At 40.5% G+C, this 20,855-nt stretch overlaps 2 protein-coding genes across 2 annotated transcripts in view; both read left to right on the forward strand.

Annotated features, from left to right (window-relative positions):
* myo15ab (myosin XVAb) overlaps positions 1-12,059 on the forward strand; it is a 60,911-nt gene extending 48,852 nt beyond the window's left edge. The window contains exons 55-70 of the mRNA XM_050045222.1: positions 456-661; positions 794-912; positions 1,682-1,751; positions 1,879-1,951; positions 3,621-3,694; positions 3,822-3,904; positions 4,023-4,153; positions 4,240-4,334; positions 5,316-5,393; positions 5,503-5,599; positions 6,595-6,755; positions 6,843-6,976; positions 8,825-8,958; positions 11,069-11,202; positions 11,341-11,481; positions 11,580-12,059. Coding sequence (XP_049901179.1) covers positions 456-661; positions 794-912; positions 1,682-1,751; positions 1,879-1,951; positions 3,621-3,694; positions 3,822-3,904; positions 4,023-4,153; positions 4,240-4,334; positions 5,316-5,393; positions 5,503-5,599; positions 6,595-6,755; positions 6,843-6,976; positions 8,825-8,958; positions 11,069-11,202; positions 11,341-11,481; positions 11,580-11,681 — 1,832 coding nt within the window. The 3' untranslated portion in view covers positions 11,682-12,059. The remainder of the gene's footprint in view (positions 1-455; positions 662-793; positions 913-1,681; positions 1,752-1,878; positions 1,952-3,620; positions 3,695-3,821; positions 3,905-4,022; positions 4,154-4,239; positions 4,335-5,315; positions 5,394-5,502; positions 5,600-6,594; positions 6,756-6,842; positions 6,977-8,824; positions 8,959-11,068; positions 11,203-11,340; positions 11,482-11,579) is intronic.
* Positions 12,060-13,479: 1,420 nt separating this feature from the next.
* On the forward strand, positions 13,480-18,216 carry alkbh5 (alkB homolog 5, RNA demethylase). The gene is made up of 4 exons (XM_050044778.1): positions 13,480-14,869; positions 14,961-15,041; positions 15,131-15,253; positions 17,267-18,216. Exons 1-4 carry the CDS (start codon positions 14,148-14,150, stop codon positions 17,424-17,426), a joined length of 1,086 nt encoding a protein of 361 aa, XP_049900735.1. The 5' UTR covers positions 13,480-14,147; the 3' UTR covers positions 17,427-18,216.
* The last annotated feature ends 2,639 nt before the right edge of the window (positions 18,217-20,855 follow it).

Consider the following 20,855-nt stretch of genomic DNA (forward strand, 5'->3'; position numbering starts at 1 on the left):
ATCATACTTCATTAGTTAAAGTAAATGGCATCTGAGTGTAACAACAGCAAAGCTATATCAAAACATCTGTTTACAAACTTGGGTTGGGATCTGGCATGTTGTTGTTATGGCTAATGTCTGGGTAAGGGAATTAATGTAAGTCAACACAATGTCCTTACATGTGACAGAAAAACCCATGTGCATAGTGTTTATAATCAGACCAGAGGCTGTATAATGTTCCAGGTTATCAGTGTAGCGGCGGGGGAGAGTTAAGTCTTGTAAATGAGAGAGAAAAGCAGGCAGATAAGAATCTGACTTGTGTAAATGAAAAGCTGACCTGCTGTTAGAGGAAAGGCAGATAGTGATCAGGACTTACAGCAGAGACGCAGTTTGTTTAGAGGCACAAAGCACCCAGGTGTGCATGCTTTTGAATGCAGGGTTGTAATCCCTTTGCTTTGTGTGTGTGTGTGCATCAGGTTGGAAGTTTGGTGCCGTGTTCGGCCGCTCCGGTGCGTTCCCGGCTGAGTGTGTCCATCCTGTCGCTCCTCCTGACTTCCTGTCACTGCCACTGGACCGCAAGTCAGAGCCTCGAGGGGGAGCAGGACAGTTTGCTGTGTCATCAGCCGTCGCTGTTGCTGTGGCGTCCACCATGGCAGCACACGAGATAGATCAAACAATTGAGGTACGCAGACACACACACACACACACACACACACACACACACACCATATGGTTTTTTTTTTCTGTCTGTCAGATTGATCTGAGTGTCAGATTGTTTTTCGCTGTCAATCTTTTTTTTTTCTTGTCTTTTCAGAAGGTTTCCCTTGACGGCTTTGCTGAAGGAGATCTGGATGAGAGGGCCCTGCAGGACAGTAAATATGACATGTTGGAGTTTGCCAAGAAGTACTTCAGACAGGGAAACAACATGAAGGGGTGAGACACAGAAAAAAAAGTGAAAACACACTCAAATTCTCATAAACACACAGAAAAAATATTTCAAATCCACTGGTGGAAAGTACATTTACTACAATTCTGAGGTACGTGTATTTAACTGTATTACACTTTATAATTCTACTTCACTACATTTTTGAGTGGCATATTGTACTTTCATTCTACTTCATTCATTTCTCACTTTAACTGCAACAACTGTGTCTTATTTTACACAGACTTTAACTCATTGATGAGTTATGTTTTGTTGCTTATTGTATGTTGTATTTCTGATTTTATGTGATGTAAAGTTACCTTGAGTGCCATGAAAGGTGCCATTAAATTAAATGTATTAATATTGTTGTTATTATTATTGAATTAACAAATAAAGTTACTAGTTACTTATTACATTTTACATACAAAACATATCATTAGTTTATGAAATAAGATGCACTGCTATGGATTAAACTCCCAAACAACATAAAAAGTTATTAAAATCAGCTCCATCTTTACAAACTTCAACATTAAAGTATTGTTTACATCAATAATAATGGCAGAATAAAAACATTAATTGACACCACTCTGCATAATGACAATATTTCAATACACTGTGTCACTAATACCTCTGTAATTTTATTAAATTAAATTTTGAATGCAGGACTTTGACTTGTAATTGAGTATTTTTATAGTGTGGTATTGCTGCTTTTACTGAGGTAAACTTCTTCCAGCACACTTTAGATTAAAGACCGCACTTTGTGACTGATTTTATCCTCAGAGATTCCCTGAAGAGCAAAAGCAAGAACAGAGACTCCAGAGAGCCGACTGAGATGATCAAGTTCTCCAAGGTGCTTTTCTTCTTGCTCTAACTTAACTTAGCACTCTGTCTTTGCGTAACTTATATGTTTGTTTGTTTTTAGTTTTATTAAGGTTGTTTTTATTGACACATTTTGTGTGTGATTTTCTTCTTTGCAGACTCCTCTGACTGAGTCTCTGATAGAGTTTACAGACCCAGCCATGAACAGAGTGGCAGCTGATCTCTTCCTGTGTAAGTACTCACCTTCTCTCATCTCTCCTCTAATTACATCATCTTATTACATTACTCTTATTACACAGGGCTCAGATTCATCCGCTGTTGAAATGAAACAATCTGATCAGATTTAAGGTATTTAAGTTCTGGATTTCTCCACAAAATCTGCTTTTCAATACTTAAAGACTGAAAAGTCAAAACCAGGACAGGCAGGTTTTGTAACAGCGCTTACCCTGAGGCCGCTCGAGCTTTTAACTCTTAATCATTAATGTGCTGCTATTACTCCTGTGAGGGTATGTATGTATTGTACTCTTTAACATGCATCATAGCTAGTGTGGTGCTGATATCATCCCAATGGCAATGCTTGTTTTAATTATTTATTATTATAAACTTAAATTATTTCTACGTCCTGAGGTTGTCACTGTGTGTGAGTGGGTTTTTTGCTTTTGTTTTGTGAGCTCAACAAACCAAATTCCTATTAGCTATGTTGAAATGGCAATAAAGTGTTGAATCCTGAATTTAACTACAGGGTTCTCAGAGTCATGGACAACCTGGAAAAGTCATGGAATTCTTGTTTTCCAGGCCTGGAAAAGTCATGGAATAAGTAAAATCCTTTTGGAAAAGTCATTAAACTTTGTTGAGTGTAATTCAATTTTACAGTAATGTAACATAAGGGCAAATTTATTTTCTGTGGCTGTTGGCATAGTGTAGCTCTAGTATGCATCAATGTGTGACAACATTTTGTTTACCATCATGTAGTTTCCTCATTTTCTCCCTATGATCCATCTCTCCCTCCACGTATACTAGCTAGCTGGAATTATTTTTGAACAGAGTTGGGCGAGTGGGGCAAGAAAAATAATGTTGAGACTTTATATGTTGACATTAAACATGTCATGAATCCCAAAGTTTCCATACTCACACCCGCTACTGTTTTTTTTTTCACCACATTTTAGAGCTTGAGCACTTGACTTTGGCAGCCTAGGGTGTTCAGTTGTCACTTAGATCACTAATCTTCGCTTTGGTTTTGTTTTACCTGCTCTGAGAGTAAAGCGTGGTAGTTTGAAGGTACGGAGCGCTCTTTTTTTCAAACAAATTAACCAACAGGCTAACCAAACGGTCAGCTGTCACTCCCCCATGCCAGGAGCACTACTGCTGTGTCTGCAGACTGCTTATATTGATAAAATTAACATTTGGAGTAAAGTGTACTAAACAGTTCTGTTCGTGTTTTACGTTCTGAATGTTCATGGAAATTTTGTTATGGGTCCTTGAAAAGTCATGGAAATGTCCATTAAAATGTGGGAACCCTGTAAACATTGCTGACCTCTGTGTGTGTATGTGTATAATACACACACAGAGATAAGCAGTCACTGGAAATGAAAATCCTCCAGTAAGTCTTAAGCTCCCTCCAACAATGCTAATTAAATATGCATAAAAAAGAAAGAGAAGATCACACAAGTACAAACAAAGTTAGAATATAAATAGAAAATTCTGCAAGTTAGAAAAAGGTATTAATTAACATAAAAGATATATGATATAAATAAAGTAATATAGATTAGACAGTAATTCAGTAATAAACTGAGTGTAACACACAGAGCTGTGAACAGCTGAAAAAAAAGTATATTAAATGTAAGGTGACAATATAACAGTAATGGTGTGTGTTTGTGTACTGATTTTGTACTTTGTGTAGTGGTGATGCGTTTCATGGGTGACTCTCCATCAAGAGGATCAACAGAACAGGAAGTGGTCAGCAATTTCCTTAAGGTAAAAACACAGTTTTTTTTTCTTAGGCTTCTTCTTCTTTGATGGTTTGCTAATCTGTGTGTGTGTGTGTGTGTGTGTGTGTGTGTGTGTGTGTGTGTGTGTGTGTGTGTGTGTGCCCTCCCCTCAGCTCATAGGAGAGTTCACCTTGATGAGGGATGAGGCTTACTGCCAACTCATCAAACAGCTTACGGCTAACACCAGCTCCAAACCGTGAGTCTGCACTCCCACATAAACAACATACACACCACAAACCAACCCACACTACGCTCCTCTTTTCTTCCCTGAGCCTGTAATCCTGAGTGTGTCTTTGCACTCTTGTGTCGTACAGTGATAGTTGCCAACGAGGCTGGAGGCTGCTGTACATCCTGACCGCTTTCCATCGCTGCTCTGAAGTCCTCAAGCCCTTTCTGCTCAAGAACCTGCAGCAGGCGTCTCGTAGCGCCGGGGCTCAGTATCAGGGTAAAAAACAGACACTGTCAAAGTGTAAATCTGCCATGCACATTACCAACACCATCAGCATGCGATGTTTTCTGTCAATGTGTCAGGTATCGCTAAGGCATGTGAGCAGAACCTGAAGAAGACGTTCCAGTACGGAGGCCGCACTGTTTCACCCAACAGCATGGAGCTGAAGGCTGTGATGGTCAGTGCCTAATCTTATTTATCTGCAGTGGTGGAAGAAGTAGAATGCAGAATAGCCACATTCAGATCTATGTTACTGTATATGTTATAGTATTATTATTGAAATAAGCAGCAAGTTAATATGCTAGCCGGTAGGAATGAAACGATGACCTGTTTCAGGATAAACTACAGTAAAATTCCTTGTCACGCTTTGTCACTGAATCAGCCAAAGTTAGCAACAGTTTTCCAGAAGCACTAACACCTAACATCTGCAATAACATTTTTAATGTTAATGTACATTTGATATGGTTTCATATGCTAACAGGTATTAGCTATGTTATTATTTTAATGTTTATGCAAACACAAATTGCATCATGCTGCTAATTTTGCCTCATAATTATGCTAATTATGCCTCGCTTTGTGCCAGCGATAGCCGTAACTGCAGGCAAAATGTTTTCAGGTTGTCTGTCCACTCGTGCCATTCTCGTGAACAGAATATCTCAAGAACGCAGTGAGGAAATTTCTTCAAATTTGGCACAAGTGTCCCCACTCAGCGATATACTGCTTTGATTTTGGTGGTCAAAGGTCAAGGTCAATGTGACCTTATCTGCCTCATTGTTGTGAACACTTTATCTGAAAAACACCTTGAGGAATTTTTTTTCAAATGTGGTACAAATCTTCACTTGGACTCAGCAATAAACTAAGTAGATTTTGGTGGTCAAAGATCAAGGTTATTACGACCTTGCACCCTTCTCAATCTCGTGAACACAATATCTCACAAACGCGTTGAAGGAATTTCTTCATATTTGGCACAAACGTCCACATCTCTACAGCTGATATCTCAACACTCCACAACTCACACCAAAACAATCTAAACTGATATGTAGCACAACAGGTATGAGGAAAGATATCTACTTTGGATTTTGGGGTGAACTGTCAGCCATAGTTTGTAATGTTTAGTGTACGTACAGTATATACTGTATGTGTGTTTGTACTTCCTCAGGCGGGCCGCAGTTCAAAACGTCAGCTGTTTCTCTTTCCTGGAGGCATTGAACGTCACGTGAAAATCAAAACGTGTTCAGTAAGTGTTCCACCACTTCTGGCAGCTCAATACCTCTGGTGTTTATGAGGAGATATACTTGTGTGTGTGCGTGTTTGTGTGTGTGTGTTGATGTTATCATGTTTTTCAGATTGCCCTGGAGGTGATTGAGGAGCTGTGTTATGAGATGGGTTTACACAAACTGGAGGCCATGGAAGAATATGCCATATTTTTAGTCACCAATAGAGGTGCGCTCACAGACGTCTGCTCCTGTCTCTTACACACACACACACACACACACACACACACACACGAGTGAAACGTTGTATTGGTGCACTAAGTCAATCATCGTGTCGCTGTCGGTGAAGCAGATCCACTCACAGATCACATATCACACTGCGCTCTGGTTTCTAGCTGTGGGAGAAAGTCACTCATGTTCATGAGTCCTGATCAGGCTGTCATGGCAAAAATAACGAGCGATGGCTTGATATCACCTTTTCATTTCCGATACTGATATCACCACACGGAGTCTCTGCCAGTAACAATCCACTGCACATTTGTCCTCTTTATCATCTAATAAAATGTTAATGCACCATTTATTTGAACACTGTTTATCTTTATATTAAAAACATGATGTCCAAATCATCAAACACTAACACCATTTTAGTGAATAAATACATAGCATATCACAACACTATAACTTTTTCAACCCTTTCAAAAGGAACTTGTTTGTGCTTCTTCATGTTTCTCTGAAAAACAATGTAGAAGCTTTTGTTATGGCACTTACTGTTTGAACAACTTTGTCATATTGCTCTGCACAGTGCTCCTGCTGCTTCCATCTTATCTAGTGTTCAGTGCTGAAAGCTCCAGCACTGATCTGTCCCTTCAAGCACACACACACACACACACAGGACTCTTTTTGCATCCTCTGTTGTTGTTGTTGTTGTTGTTGGTTTTTTGCTCCTATAACATTAAATATCTCCACATGACAACAGCTGGCAGCTGCTGTCGCTCATGTGTTATTGAAAAGCACAGCAGCTCATACATGTGGCTACACGACAGTAACATGCGGCTTCAGGGTATTTACCTCAGTCGTTTGTATTGGATTTTAACAAGTGTTTGCATATATTGTATTTACAAATCATTGTATTAACAAATATGAACTGAGTGATTTAAGTTAATCTTTTGATAAATATGCTTATTTCTGTGTAATAAATGATATTATATATGTGTGTGTGTTCAGGTCAGAATGTGCGTCCTCTGAACAAACACGAGTACATCCTGGATGTTGCAACAGAAGCTGAGTTAGTCGACACCAACTACAGCTTCTGGTTCAGACGAGTTGTCTGGACTCAGCTGCTCAAGTTTGACAATGAGCTCTGTGTCGCGATGCACTATAACCAGGTATGACAGGTGATGTCTCACATACACACAGTATATGTTACCTACATATGTGCACGTGTATGTAGCTGTGTTTGTGTTTTTTTTCAGATCCTGCCAGACTACCGTAAAGGCCTGCTTAACGTTCTTCCACATGGAAAAGTGAGCGATCAACAGTTCCACCAGATCTCCAAACTGGCAGCTTTGCAGCACAGAGCCAAAGACATCATCTTCATCCCCAGCATGTGAGAAAACAAACAACCTCAAGTTTCAGTAATCACATGATAAAGTAGTCTTACAGACAGCAGTGTAACTAAGCACATTTACTCTTGTACTTTACTTGAGTGTTTCCCTTTTAGCTTCATATTTCTCCTGCACTGCATGGCAGAGAGAAATATTGTACTTTATACTTCACTACATTTGTCTGACAGCTTCAGTTACTGTGAAATGACAGATCTTCATACCCTCCTCCTACAGTGAAAACCATGTATCTCCAGATGTGTTGATGTTGAATGTTTGTGATAAACTGAAGAATGAAGTGTTCCGTTGTATGCTGAGAAAATGCTCCCACTTCCTAAACTAAATTTAACACTTAAAAAACTCTTGAATCAGCTAGAAAATGCGTCGTCACAGGGCTGTTTTTCTGACACCATGAAAAGTTGCCTTTTTAGAGATATGTGGTTCTCACAGGACAGCGACGCAACAAACATATGATGATCTTGTAGAGTATGATACACTGCTGTAGATTAAACTACCCAGCAGTATATGAAGGAGTGCAAAGTAGCACAACATTAAACATCTGCAGCAGGAAAATGCAACATACAAATTAATGCAGCAGTGATATTAATCTAAAAACAACAGATGCAATAGTAAAACACTGACAGGGAACATTTTACTGCACAGTGAGTACTTTTACTTTTGATACTTTATGTAAATGTTGCTGAAAATACTCCTTTTACGTAAGTTAAGGTTTTGAATGCAGGACTTATGGAGTATTTTCACATTGTGGTATTAGTAGTTATACTTAAGGTAAGGATCTGAATACTTTAGATAATCTAAAGATATTTTTATACTTCATGACCCACAATTCATAGTATTTTTTACAGTTGTAGGTGTAGCAGAATATACTCTATTCAATATACACTAGTCTATTCTAGAATAATTGTAATTGTAGAGAGAATAGGGGAAGCCTTTAATGCAAACATAGAGTGCAGTACATGAAACATACATACTGTACAAACATGTACTCACCAAGTAATCCATTCCCATCCATTCCCTCAAAGGTTTCAATTAACACAGCACAGCCTTTCAGCCCATCTTGTATTAATACCGACATCACTAACGCCGTGTTTTTAATATGCTCCAGTAGTTCAGTAGTTCCATTTAGCCTCCAGATTCTTGTAATACATTCAAAGCAATTATTCTCACTTTTCTAAGTTAATATTCATACTTTTATCCGTTATTACAGGATGGTTTTGACCTTTGCAATTTCCCAATTAACACCAATTTAATTCATTTTTAACATTTAACATGACCAAAATATAAAATTGAAATTAGCATAAATTTCTCCACAAAAATCCTTTTTTACCTGCAGGTTAATTATTTTAGGAAAATCAACCTTAAACGGTGCCTCTGTTTCAGCACATTTTCCAGAGGTGTACATTAGATTTATTGGCATGTGGTATGTTTTATGATTTATGTGTAACACAGACAGCATGACAGCATATACAGTAGATAGTTACAGTGCAGGAGCACTGAAGCTGCAGTGGATGTTTTTCTACATTTTCCATTTAGCACTCATGTTCAATGACCGTACAGGAGCAAACTCATTGCTGGAGAGAGTGCAGTGTGCAATCAATAGTTTTTGTGTTTAAAGAGCGTGACACTTTTTTTTTTTTTCAACTGTAAAAACTCATGTCCTTTCGTGCTCTTACTGTTTTTATCACTGTCTCTCTCCGCCCACACACACACACACACACGCACGGAGCCGACAGCAGAACAGAAACAGCTCGCTGAGTAAAATCATCATCCTGAGAAATGTTGAGAAATCACTGAGTGAAGCCGACTCCTGTTTATCTTCTTCTCTCCTCCAGACATGAATTATCGGAGTACATCGCCACACCTCTGTTCAAAAAGCAGCCACCCCAGCAGTGGGTTACCATGGTGACGCAGCACATGCAGCAAGTGCAGACTCTGAACCCGCACCAGGCCAGAGCACAGTTTCTGGGTGAGACCCCCTGTTCACATTCAATGCACAATATTTAACGTCTGCCACCGAGGCTGTCTTAATCACATCAATAACAAAAGACATACTTTGATGATGTCATGAAGTAGTGTGGGATCGTGGGAGTTGTTGTCTGCATTGTTAAATGACCACCACTGCAGATGAATGTCTATCTGATGTGACTCAGGCATAAATCATGTTCACAGACGAGGAAATGTACCAAAATTGTTTTCAACTTATGTCCAGCCATGTTTATTCATGTTTTGTCATTTCAGTCTAACAAAACGTTAGCTAAAGTAATGTTAAGTTGCTAACTTACTATTAGATGAGATTAGTGTGAAAACCCCAACGACTTCAAGAGACCCGATGACAAGACAACAGGTTGTGTAGTGTGAACTTTGTGTGAGCTTTATTTGCTTGTTCTGGATCTTTTGTCCCATCACCAGATTCAATATGGAGCCAAAAGCAGAGCCTGTATTCTAGTGGTTATATTTGTTATTCTGAAGTCCATGGCGTTAACAGATTGAATCTGCCAATGAGGACCATTTGTTAAAATCAAAGGCTCCAGAACAAGTCACTAAGTGGACCTTGAGTTGAGGTAGTTTTGTCAACTGCTGTTTGCAAGGTCAGGAATGAACCGTTAAAGTCAATCGATTATGAAGTTACCAGCATGCATTGGGGCGATATGCAACTGAGTGTGAAGTCAGCACCTCTAAGTCTGAGGCCGTGGTTCTCTGCTGGAAAATGGTGATTGCCCCCTCTGGGTCTTGTTCATGCAGAGGGTAAAATGGAGCGTGAGATGGACAAGCGGTTTGACGTGGCATCAGTAGTGATGAAGATGTTGCACCAGACTGTCGTGGTGAAGAGGGAGCTGAGCCAGAAGGCAAAATTCTTGGTTTACTGGTCCATCTACGTCCCAACCCTCACCTATGGTCATGAGCTCTGGGTAGTGACCACAGGAAAGAGATCACAGATACAAGCTGCCGAAATGAGTTTCCTCCATAGGGTGGCTGGGCTCAGACATCCGGAGGGAGCTCAGAGTAGAGCCGCTGCTCCTTTGTGTCCAAAAGGGGCTAGTTGAGGTGGTTTGGGCATCTGATCAGGATTTCCTCCTGGAACACCTCCCGTTAAAGGTTTTCTGGGCATGTCTAACTGGTAGTAGGCCCCGGGGTAGATGCAGAACATGCTCGAGGAATTGTCTTTCTCATCTGGGCTGGGAATGCCTCAGGATCCTCCAGGAGAAGCTGGAAAATGTTGATGGGGAGAGGGACATCTGGAATACCTTGCTGGATGATTACGTTAATCTTCACATTAACAGGAATCACAATCTATATCTAAATGTGTGCTATGTGCCAGAAGAAATGATGAAACTAATGTGTAAATTTGCACTTTTTAGAGGATGTTTTCAGAAGTACTTGTGTCTTAATTAACTGCTTCAGGGATTTAGTGTTGCTCTATTATTTTGCTGAGAGACAGATTAAACAAACTGAAAGCAGCAGAGGGAAACGTTTCCTGAGTTTTAGTCTCTACTATGAGTTAAACCCATAGACTGTGAGTTACCGTGACATCACCCATTGGTTTGTGGACTCGGGTTTTGAAGCTTCAAGTTCAGCATTTCGGCCGTCACTGAAGTGACCATATTTGAGTGAGAGGAGTGATGGATCTGACTGAGAAGCTGAGGACACTATCCGCAGAGAGCCTGTCACTCAAAGCGGCCCACCCTTAATTATGAGTAACTTTAAGTCTTGATAAAATGTAAACGGGTGAGTTATATAAAAATTCAGCCCCCGTGCAGTCGTCATGATGGGGGAAATTATCTATAGAGACCAAAACAGTTTCTTGTGCCAGGCTTTAAACATGTTTATTTCTGCTGTAAAGGTAGGCATTTTAACATGGTGGTCTATGGGTAATGACTGGCTTTGTGGTATCCAAACCCGAGCTGAGATAACCCTGATGACATCACCAGGATAATTCTGTTTAGACATGACAAAGCTCCTCCACTATCACAGAAGAAATAAACTTTTTTGTCCAGTTCATGTGGTGCCTCTTTAGAGAATAAAAATCTCACAGTCAGTCTCTCACTCTCGTAAATTCTGTGTCTTTGTGAGTGCAGGGCTCATCAGTGCATTCCCCATGTTTGGCTCCTCGTTCTTCTACATCCACAGCAGCAGCTCCACCACCTTCTACGCCCCCTGTATTGTTGCTGTCAATCAACATGGCCTCCACTTCCTGCATAAAAATACACATGTAAGGCACCACACACATTCACGATCGTCAAGCTCTCGTATGACTCAGCTCATCGTGACTGAAACACAAGCCTGAAAGTGGAGTCCCAGAGTTTCAGTAGACAGTTGTGTGCTACAGTGTTTGGTGTCTGTGGTGCAGGAGCTGATGTCAGTGGTCCCCCTGGTGGAGGTGCAGTCCAGCCGCACCCAGAGGCCCACTGCTGGAACGAGTTACCCGTATGTAGACCTGACCCTGGGGGACATGGACACACAGCGGGTCATTCAGCTGCAGCTGGAGCAGGTATTACGCAAATACAGACAAGGACATTCGTCAGAGGCCACACATGATCATTGCTGTGTTACTGTCTCTGTGCTCATGTCGGCGGTGTTTGTCCACAGGGCTTGGAGTTGTGTCGAGTCATCGCCATGCAGGTGGAAAACATGATGTCCGTGCGGGAGAGAAGACTCACCCTGCCACCCAGCGAAATCACCATGTTGTAACACATGGTCACACTGCATTATACGCACAATTGTATGAGCACACACATACATGTAGACGAAACCCTTATGAATATCCTACCTCTTCTTGCCTTAAGTCGTTCTAATATTATATGTGAATGCATAAGTGTACCCTGAGGTCAGTCTCCCTTTTACTTGATTATTATTCTGTGTTAACTGAAGAGAGTTCATCCTGAAGACAGTGAAGTAAATATGAGTTAATGTTTCTTTCCTAATGTTTTAGATGTACAGAAACTGTTACTGAACAGAGAGGGAGCTTCACAGGCCTGTGCCTTGTCATTACAAAGTTTTATAACTGATATGTAACATGTTGTTTTTTATTTTTTTATTGATACTGTTTACAGTAAAACTTGATGAAATGTAAACAATATTAATGCATCAACTTTCTCGTTTTTTAAAGAATGTTGTATCAAAATAAAATAATCTATTTTAAACAGAATATCTTTTTTATCATTGTTTTTAAAAGCTAATTGATTAATTTACAAAATGACAGAAAATAGTGAAAGATGTCGCAGTTTAAATGTCTGATTGAAATTAATTTCCATGGGTTTTTTCCCCCAATCAATTCATTTTCAAAGGTTTTGGGGGGTTTTTTAAAAGCAAAAATGTACTTGTTCCAGCTTGTCAGACCTGAATATTGGCTGATTTTCTTTGTCTGTAATGATATTTAACTGAATATATTTGGGTTTTGGACTGCTGGTTGGACCAAACAAGCAATTTAAATATGTCACTTTGCTTTTTGGTAAATTGTGACGGGCACTTTTTTAACGGATTAATGTGCTGATTATTTTTCTTGATTAATGGGTTAATTATTCAGTAAATTAAATGCCAGAAAATAGTAAAAAAAAAAAAAAAAAAAAAAAAAAGGCCTAATACTTGGCCATCAGAAGTCCATATAGCCCAAGGCAACATCTTCAAATTACCAATAAGCTAAATTACTTAAAAATTAATAAATGATCATAACTGGTGCTGATTAATTTTCACTCAATCGACTGATTAATTTACAGATAATTTTAATTTCAGATCAAAATCTAAATATTACATAAAGTATCCTATGCATAAAAACAAAAATGTTTCATTTTAGATCTGTTAGGTATAGTACTGTGTAGGTTATAGAAACAAAATAATACAAAAGAAGTGTGTGTCTGTGACAGATTGTACCCACAGAATGAAAAAGTTAATTTTACAATTTAGAAGATCTGTACTTTAAATACCAGTTTTGTACCAGATATCCAGCAGTGAATTTGAGCACAAAAATTAGCATTTTTTCCTAGTTGTTGCACATATTTAAATATATTTGTCAAGACACAAAATCTTATGTACATTACCAATCTTGTAAGAAAAAAAATACAAATATTGTTTGTTTTAAACATTGTTTATTTTAATAAAATACAAAAAAAAAAAAATAATATTAACATTTTCAATTACAACATTTATATATTTTTTCTTTAAAACAGGTAAATACGAATAAAATATATCAATAAAATTTCTTATCATTACTTAGACAATAATAACAAACAAAAGACAATAATAACCACTATTATTATTATCATTATCAATAATAATAATAATCATAATAATAATAATAATAACAATAATAATAATAATAATAATAATTCAGGCACAATCAATAACACTATAATAAAACCCAGCACCTTTTAAGTAAATAAAAGGTTAGTGGGACAAAATTAGCAGCAGCCCTGCGCGTGCCCTCAGGCCACCCAAAATGGATTTATGTGTCTTCCGTTCAGGTCACGTGACCGTCCCTCCCCAGACTGGCAGGTCACCACCGAGCATGCGCAGATCTGGAGCAGGTTACACGAGTTTATTTTCAGCCTTTCTCTTGGAGACGGGTAAAGATGGTGTAAACTGGCCGCGGTCCACCCTTGTGCGATTGTAACAATGTTGTCCCTGGACACCTAGGAGTTAACATCTGAGAGGAAACGTCTCCGGAGCACCGAGGGTTGGAATTTAACGGTGACATGTGAAATGTTGCTGCGTGGTTTGTCGGTATTTCCAGGCGGCAACGGACAGACCAAGCCTGGCTAGGTTAAGCTAGCTAGCTGGTAGCCAAGCAGCTCGGATAGCTATCGTTTACCTGAGCGTGTTGAAGTGTTGACGCAACGTTTATAACAGCTTGTACTTTAATATACCGGTAATATCATCTACAGACTGTCAAGTTTCACCCCAGACCGCTGTTTCAATGCACACACTGGACGGTGAAGCTACTTAGCTAATGTTAGCTACGTGTGCGCTGGACACCGCTGTGTGTGAGAGAGTGAGTGAATCCCTTTAGCTCGCGACATCCACATTTAAAACTTCCTTTGACGTACTCGTCGTTCATTTCAACCAGTCTGTTACAGCAGTGCTGAAATGCAGCGCTAACACATGCTAGCTGTTTGCTAGGAGCTCACGTCGCACTACAGCAGTCATATTGTTTTGGCTGACATGGCAGCCAGCGGATACTCTGACCTGAGGGAGAAGCTGAAGTCCATGACTCCACACAGAGACGAGCACAGGAATAAATACGCGGACGGGACGAGTAACGGCAGCAGCGGAAAAGGACGGAAGCGCAAGTTCAGAGAGTCCGACGACGATGAGTTTGAGCACAGCGATGACAGCGCGGACCACAGGGAGCAGGAGGCCAGCCGGGTGAGGAGCAGCATCCAGCAGAAGAACATCTTCACACTGGAGGAGTGCGCCCTCATCGAGGAGAAGATCGACGACGTGGTTGCCAAAGCAGAGGCTGGACGTTACCGTGAGCACACCGTGGACAGGGCGCCCCTCCGTAACAAGTACTTCTTCGGGGAGGGCTACACGTATGGGTCCCAGCTGGAGAAGCGTGGACCGGGCCAGGAGAGGCTGTACCGCAAAGGGGAAGTGGATGAGATCCCTAACTGGGTGCACGAGCTGGTGATTAAGCGTCTTGTGTCCTGTGGAGTGGTCCCAGAAGGGTTTGTCAACAGTGCAGTCATCAATGATTATCAACCAGGTGGCTGCATTGTGTCACATGTAGATCCCCTGCACATCTTTGCACGCCCCATCGTCTCAGTGTCCTTCTTCAGTGACAGCGCGCTCTGCTTTGGCTGCCGTTTCCAGTTCAAGCCCATCCGGGTGTCAGAGCCTGTGTTTGTCCTGCCTGTGAGGAGAGGGAGTGTCACAGTGCTCAGGTGACTATGTTTGTGTTTGCTGTCATGCATCAATTGCATTCCTGTGTTTCTTTTGTGGCTGCCAAGGGCTTACAGCATCTTTGTCTCTCAGTGGCTATGCAGCTGATGACATTACCCACTGTATCCGGCCTCAAGACATCAAGGAGCGGCGTGCAGTTATCATCCTCAGAAAGTGAGTCAACATGCTGTCATCTAAAAATAATCATCTTGCATGGAATCTCACTTTAACCCTCTACATGTTCTCCCTCCTCTGTTTGTCAGGACCAGACCTGATGCTCCTCGACTTGACTCTACCAGCCCTTTAAGCTCTTCTTTCATTGAGAGACCCCCTCCGCTGAAAGCCAAGCGCTCTCATCGGAAAGCAGACCCTGATGCTGCTCACAGGTACGCAGACACACTAGGAAAGGTCTTTATGGGTCCAATTTAAACAGATCTGGGGAAAAAGCTACTGGATTTAATTAAATTAAAGTAAACAGGCCTGAGGATAGTTACAGCTGAGAGCCACTTAGCTGACGTCAAAGGTCATTTTTACTTTTGTATTTGAGAAACCGGAACACCAGTGTTGTCAGCAACATTATGGACAACCGCTCAACAAACAGCTTTCCCCTCGTCTGTCTGGCAAAAACGTTAAACCAGGCTCAACGTTTTCAGGAATGCAATGTAACTTCATCCAACAAGACGCTGCGTTAGCCAGTGAAATATGTTCAAGTGCATATTCTTGGTAGAATACTTTGCTGCTGCGTGGCTGCAGTGTTTCTGCTGTTTACCTTGAGATTCTTGCAACAAGAGATAAGCAGCAGAATCCTTCCTCATTACATCATAAACACTGAGCAGTGTTTTTGCATCTGATAAGCCTTCCACCTCATGGATGTGTTACTCCAGACGTATCTCCTAGATCATATTTCACCCTCTCGCCAGGACCTGAAACTGACACGCTCCCACCATTAGAGCCCCCTGCATTTTTAAATGTGGGGCTGTTTTCAGTCTGAACACTTAGACATGTCGACATTCTGACCTCCAGCAGTACCCCGAGACCCTGCCTCCACACAGTTAGACTGAATATTATGTGGACACAGCCCAATTGGGATCACAGATAGGGCCTTAGGAACCAAGTAGAACAATGAAGACCTTTAAATCCCCCTTCAGACCTGCACACATTTGCGTTAATGTGACGGCTACTGAACATGTCAGACTCATGTCTGGACAAGCCCCCTGCCCACTTTTATGTAGATGTCACAACAGTGATCGTATTACATCAGACACAGTAACATCCTGTATCACTCTCGACACAGCAAGTCTGAAAAGAATGCAGTCAGATTAACATACAGGCTGTTTGATAAACTGAAACACTGAAAGAGCCCATTTTAAGTTGAGGAAACTGATTGGAATAATCAGACCAGCATTCTCTGCTTGCATTTTCAATGTCCATTCATACTGTGGGTTATACATACAGCACATAACCCAGTTATAGTTTAAAAAGAGTCCCAAGTTAAAGATATACTGTGCAGGATTTTCTGTAAGAGCAATGTATAAACTCATACAGTAGTAATCCGTCTCAGTTATCACTTATGACCCACTAGAAGTGTGTGGCGGTGTATATCTCTGCAGAGACTCTGCCCTCTGCCTCTGTTTTCTTATTATCTGTGATCAGGATGTTAATGGGCGCGTGACCCCACATTGCTCAGGTGAGGTTGGGGCTCTATAAAATGGTAGCGACCCGGTGTCAGATCATAAGCAGCACCAAATGAGAGCAGTCTGGGGTTTTCTTTTACTTTTGCTGGGGAGCGTTTTTACAAACAGTATACTTTTAATTTCCTGTCATTCAGTGCTTGTGCACCGCAGGACTTTAGAAACCAGGCAGCAGAACTGGCTCTCTAATAATGTTCAATTATGAGATTGATGTGAGAATGTATCAGTGGATTCACAGTGAGAAGCGGGGGCGATCGTCCCTCACGCCCACAATGGTCATTAATTAAGACTTCAAAGGCAAAATAATTTAAAGTCCATCAGCGATGCAGCCTGTGAAAGAACAGACAACCCTCTTCCTCTTCCCTCCTACTTTTAACTCACTGCTCTCGCTGCTCCCTCCCGAGCACCAGTTCATGTGCACATGTCATGTCTGACTGAGTTACTTTAATGTCACCTGTGTATGAATGACAAACCGCCATCACTTTAACATACAGATGAGGCCAGTAATGTTACAAATTGCATGTCTGAAAAGGGCTCTATACACACTTGTGCATTGGAAGTACTGTAGCTGAGACTGTAATAGTGTTCACGTGTTCCTTTAGAGCGGGTTTCATGTAAATTGCAATAACAAAACAGTGTACAGTCAACTGGCATGTGATAAATGAGGATCCAAATCTGACTTGGCATTTAATCTTTTTCCTCCACCAGGCCGAGGGTACTAGAGATGGATAAAGAGGAGAACAGACATCCGTCACACTCTCGTCATCGTCGTCACAGCATCAGCTCAGAGAACTACTGGAGACGCGGTCAAGACTCCGACAAACACCGGGAGAGTTCAGGACGCAAAGTCAAAATGAGACGCCACTGAGCACTTCTCTGTCACACATGTACACATATAAATATACCCATTCTTTTACGTATTTCAGTATTGTAACATTCTTTGATCAGTCATTTTCTGGCTCTGGTTTCAGTCTGGCGCGAGGAGCATAGTCGCCATGTTGTCTGCGTTTTGATTTGAGTCTGGATCGGTTTGAGTGCATTATTTGTTTCTGGCAGACGAAGCTGGCGTGTCTGCTGCACAGTGCAGAACCTGTTACTTACTACAGTTAGGCTCTGTCGTTGAATTACCTTTAATTGAACATTTCTTGTTTCTGTCTATAGATACTTCAAAATGGCATGTATTTTTTGTAACCAAGATGTACAGACCGCAAGAGCCAAAAGAAAGACGTATGTATGGACTTGTACAAAAGAAAACCCGAGCTGTAATCTAACTTGTTATAATGTACAATAAGTTTGTATAGTCTTTGATTGGGGCGACTTTTATGCAGAAAGAAACCTTTGTTTTTTGGCACCTACGTTTCTGATCCCTACCTTTACTGTGCCATCCCAGATCTTTTTTCACTTCGGCCTCCCTATTTAAGTTGAAACACCTGGCGGATGTTCAGCCATGCTTTCTGTGTTACGATTTGATTCATCTGTATGGCTCATCTTGGCGGAGGTCACAATACGGTGCATCAACTGAACTGATCATTCATGGAGTGATGAAAAACTCAGGCCTTGTTTTACACTCCTGTTTCAGTTTGAAGTTGCTTTACCTTATATAGTGACAGAGGCCGTGTAATTGCTGTTCTGTATTAAATCGAATTTTTCCTCATTCACAGTGGGTGATGTTTGGGTCAGAGAGAACAAAACCAACCTTATCGTGTCTTGTTTAACTTGTGTCTAAACACGTGGCTGGGAAGAAACTCAATTTCCAGATGTATTTGTCCTCGTGATTTGCTGTGTAAACACAGATAAATTTGTTCCTTGCTTCCTGTCAGACATTTGGCAGAGGTACTTATTAGCTGACTGCTACGTTAGTCTGGAGTTACACATGAACAAAAATAACCGCGGTTCAGAGGAGAAATGACTTTCTAAAAACAGGGTGAGTTGTGCCCATGGTTTTCTGAGTCTCTGCTACAGTTATCAACTCGAACATGTTAGTCAAACATTAAAAGTAAAGGTCTGCAAGAGCTCGTCAAACAGAGAATGGGGCACCAACTTTGAGGACACACTGGTGGCATTTAAGATGGCTTCATGGGTTTTAGTGATCACATTTTCGGAGGCTAAAAAGGTGCCGGCTGACTGAAATAAAGCTGCAATTGTCCCCAGAGTTTGTCTGCCATTCAGTAAAGCAGAGTTGTGCCTTAAATTTGCCCCTAAATTTGGTATGGGTCATGTAAACAGCACATTTCATTCAGACATTCTGACCTTTTTCAGAATTAAGCATTTTCCAATTAAGATATACCAGTGTCATTTGTTTTTATAGCATTCTTTGAACATGTATACAGAGCATTCAGAATACATGTCTCAATCCCGGGTTTTACAGCAGTTTGCAACACAGGCCTCTTGCCTGTTTTACATTTATCCTAGGAGCTAATAATCATGTCTCAATGGGACATATATATCATGCAAGCACACTCTATGGTCAGCTCTGTGCGTTGTCAGCAATTTGTAAGGCTGAGTCGAGATGCATGCCCTGAAGAAAAGCCCACATTTCTGGTCAGAGGAAGAAACAACTTCTTTTAAACCGTATGAAAGACTTGGATATCAACAGGTTTTAGATATTAGGAAATATTGCAACACCAGCCTTTTCAAGAAGGCAGTGTTTATACGGTCAAACTAATCCGCCACCAAAATGGCATAAGCAGCTCCCACTGTTCCATGTTTACGGATTTTGAAGCGATAAACAACATGTTAGGGCATGTTAATTTGAGTGTCCACTGTTGCATATAAACAGAAATTATAGTGTAATATTCATTTTCATTAGTCATGTAAAAAGCTTAGACTGGATATTGTTGAAACAAGGGCAAAAGGCAGAACACTTTTTGCATGTTAACGTAGTCAGTGACTTCGGCTGTCCCACTGTTCCCCATTTCCACCACTGGGGATAGTAACTGCAAAGAACTTACATTGATACTCTGTGGTAACTTGGGTTAGCTGCCAATAGATACCAGGAGAAACAAAAGCTCTGTCTTCTTATTGCTTTTTGCTGTAAATTGAACCTCTATTTTCGCAGGAGATTGCACCTGGTGGCAGACAGAAATGCGTTGTGAAAGCAAGCTTCATAAGTAACCAGTCTAAATGCTGATGGTGTCTTTATTCTATAGCCATTACATTGTGCAATCAAAATTTACTTTATACTGAAAAATTAAAGCCAAAAACGTGTCTATTTCCACTTTTAACAGACGGACTTTTTGGTTCAACTTTGGAATTTGGGAACCAGTGACATGGTTGGAAGTTCTGTATCCAGCTATGTGAAACCAGTACAATACACTGTGTATTATCCCAGGCATGATCTAGGTTTTCTGTCCACTTTGGGCCCCCTTCATCTGTAAATCATTCAGGGTCTTCACTCGTGATATACAGACAGGAGCCCATTCTGAGTGGATTTTACAAACCAATGGCCTCAGCTCAGACTCCCTTTACTGAATAAAATCTAACGTCAGTCGTTACTCACTGAATAGAGTCAATGTTTTGTTGTACTTGTAGGACACTGAGCAGAGAGGTGTGCTGTTATAAAGCAGTTGGTCTGTCGTCCCAATTAAAATCAGACAGTTTCCAGCTTTGGAATAGTTGTTTTATTGATTAATATTACTTTAAGTTTCAAGAATCTTATCAATTAAGTGGTGATTTTCACTCAATATGAGAAGAAAAGGGAAAGCAAGTTTGGATCTTTAAAATTTAGTTTATGTATTCAACTAATATTCCCAGAATTGGTACATAAGTTTGTATCTTATACAAACTTAGTTATTAATAATTCAATAACGAAAACAAGTAAAATGTATGTGCTTTTAAATATTTACAGTTAAGAAAATCAAAACACCATCTCATACAAAATAGGAGAAAGATTTGTGTTCATTTACTTTTCAAATGAATATGATCAAGTCTTTGTAGCAAAATGCAGAGGTAGATTTGGCTTCAGCTCTGAGGCTTTCATAATAATTTGGGTTTTGATTTAAAAAGGAGAAAGAGTAGAGCTGACAGATCGGTAATCCCAACAATCTGCAGCATGATTGGAAAAGAGTTTCAGAGATAAGAGGTCCAAAGTTCATCCTTGATCTGGGGACAGCTGCTGGAATTTGTCCAAACTTTTGGTCTGCCGCTGATGAAGTTGTGATGTTATCAAAAGCACTAAAACAGTTACTAAATGTCAGTGGTGGAAGAAGTATTCAAATCTTTAACCTATAAGTAAAAATAGCAATACCACACTATTAAAATAAAAGATTACAATTCCTACATCCAATAAAGTACTCAT

The sequence above is a fragment of the Epinephelus moara genome, chromosome 5 (assembly GCF_006386435.1).
Source record: "Epinephelus moara isolate mb chromosome 5, YSFRI_EMoa_1.0, whole genome shotgun sequence".
Lineage (NCBI taxonomy): Eukaryota > Metazoa > Chordata > Actinopteri > Perciformes > Serranidae > Epinephelus > Epinephelus moara.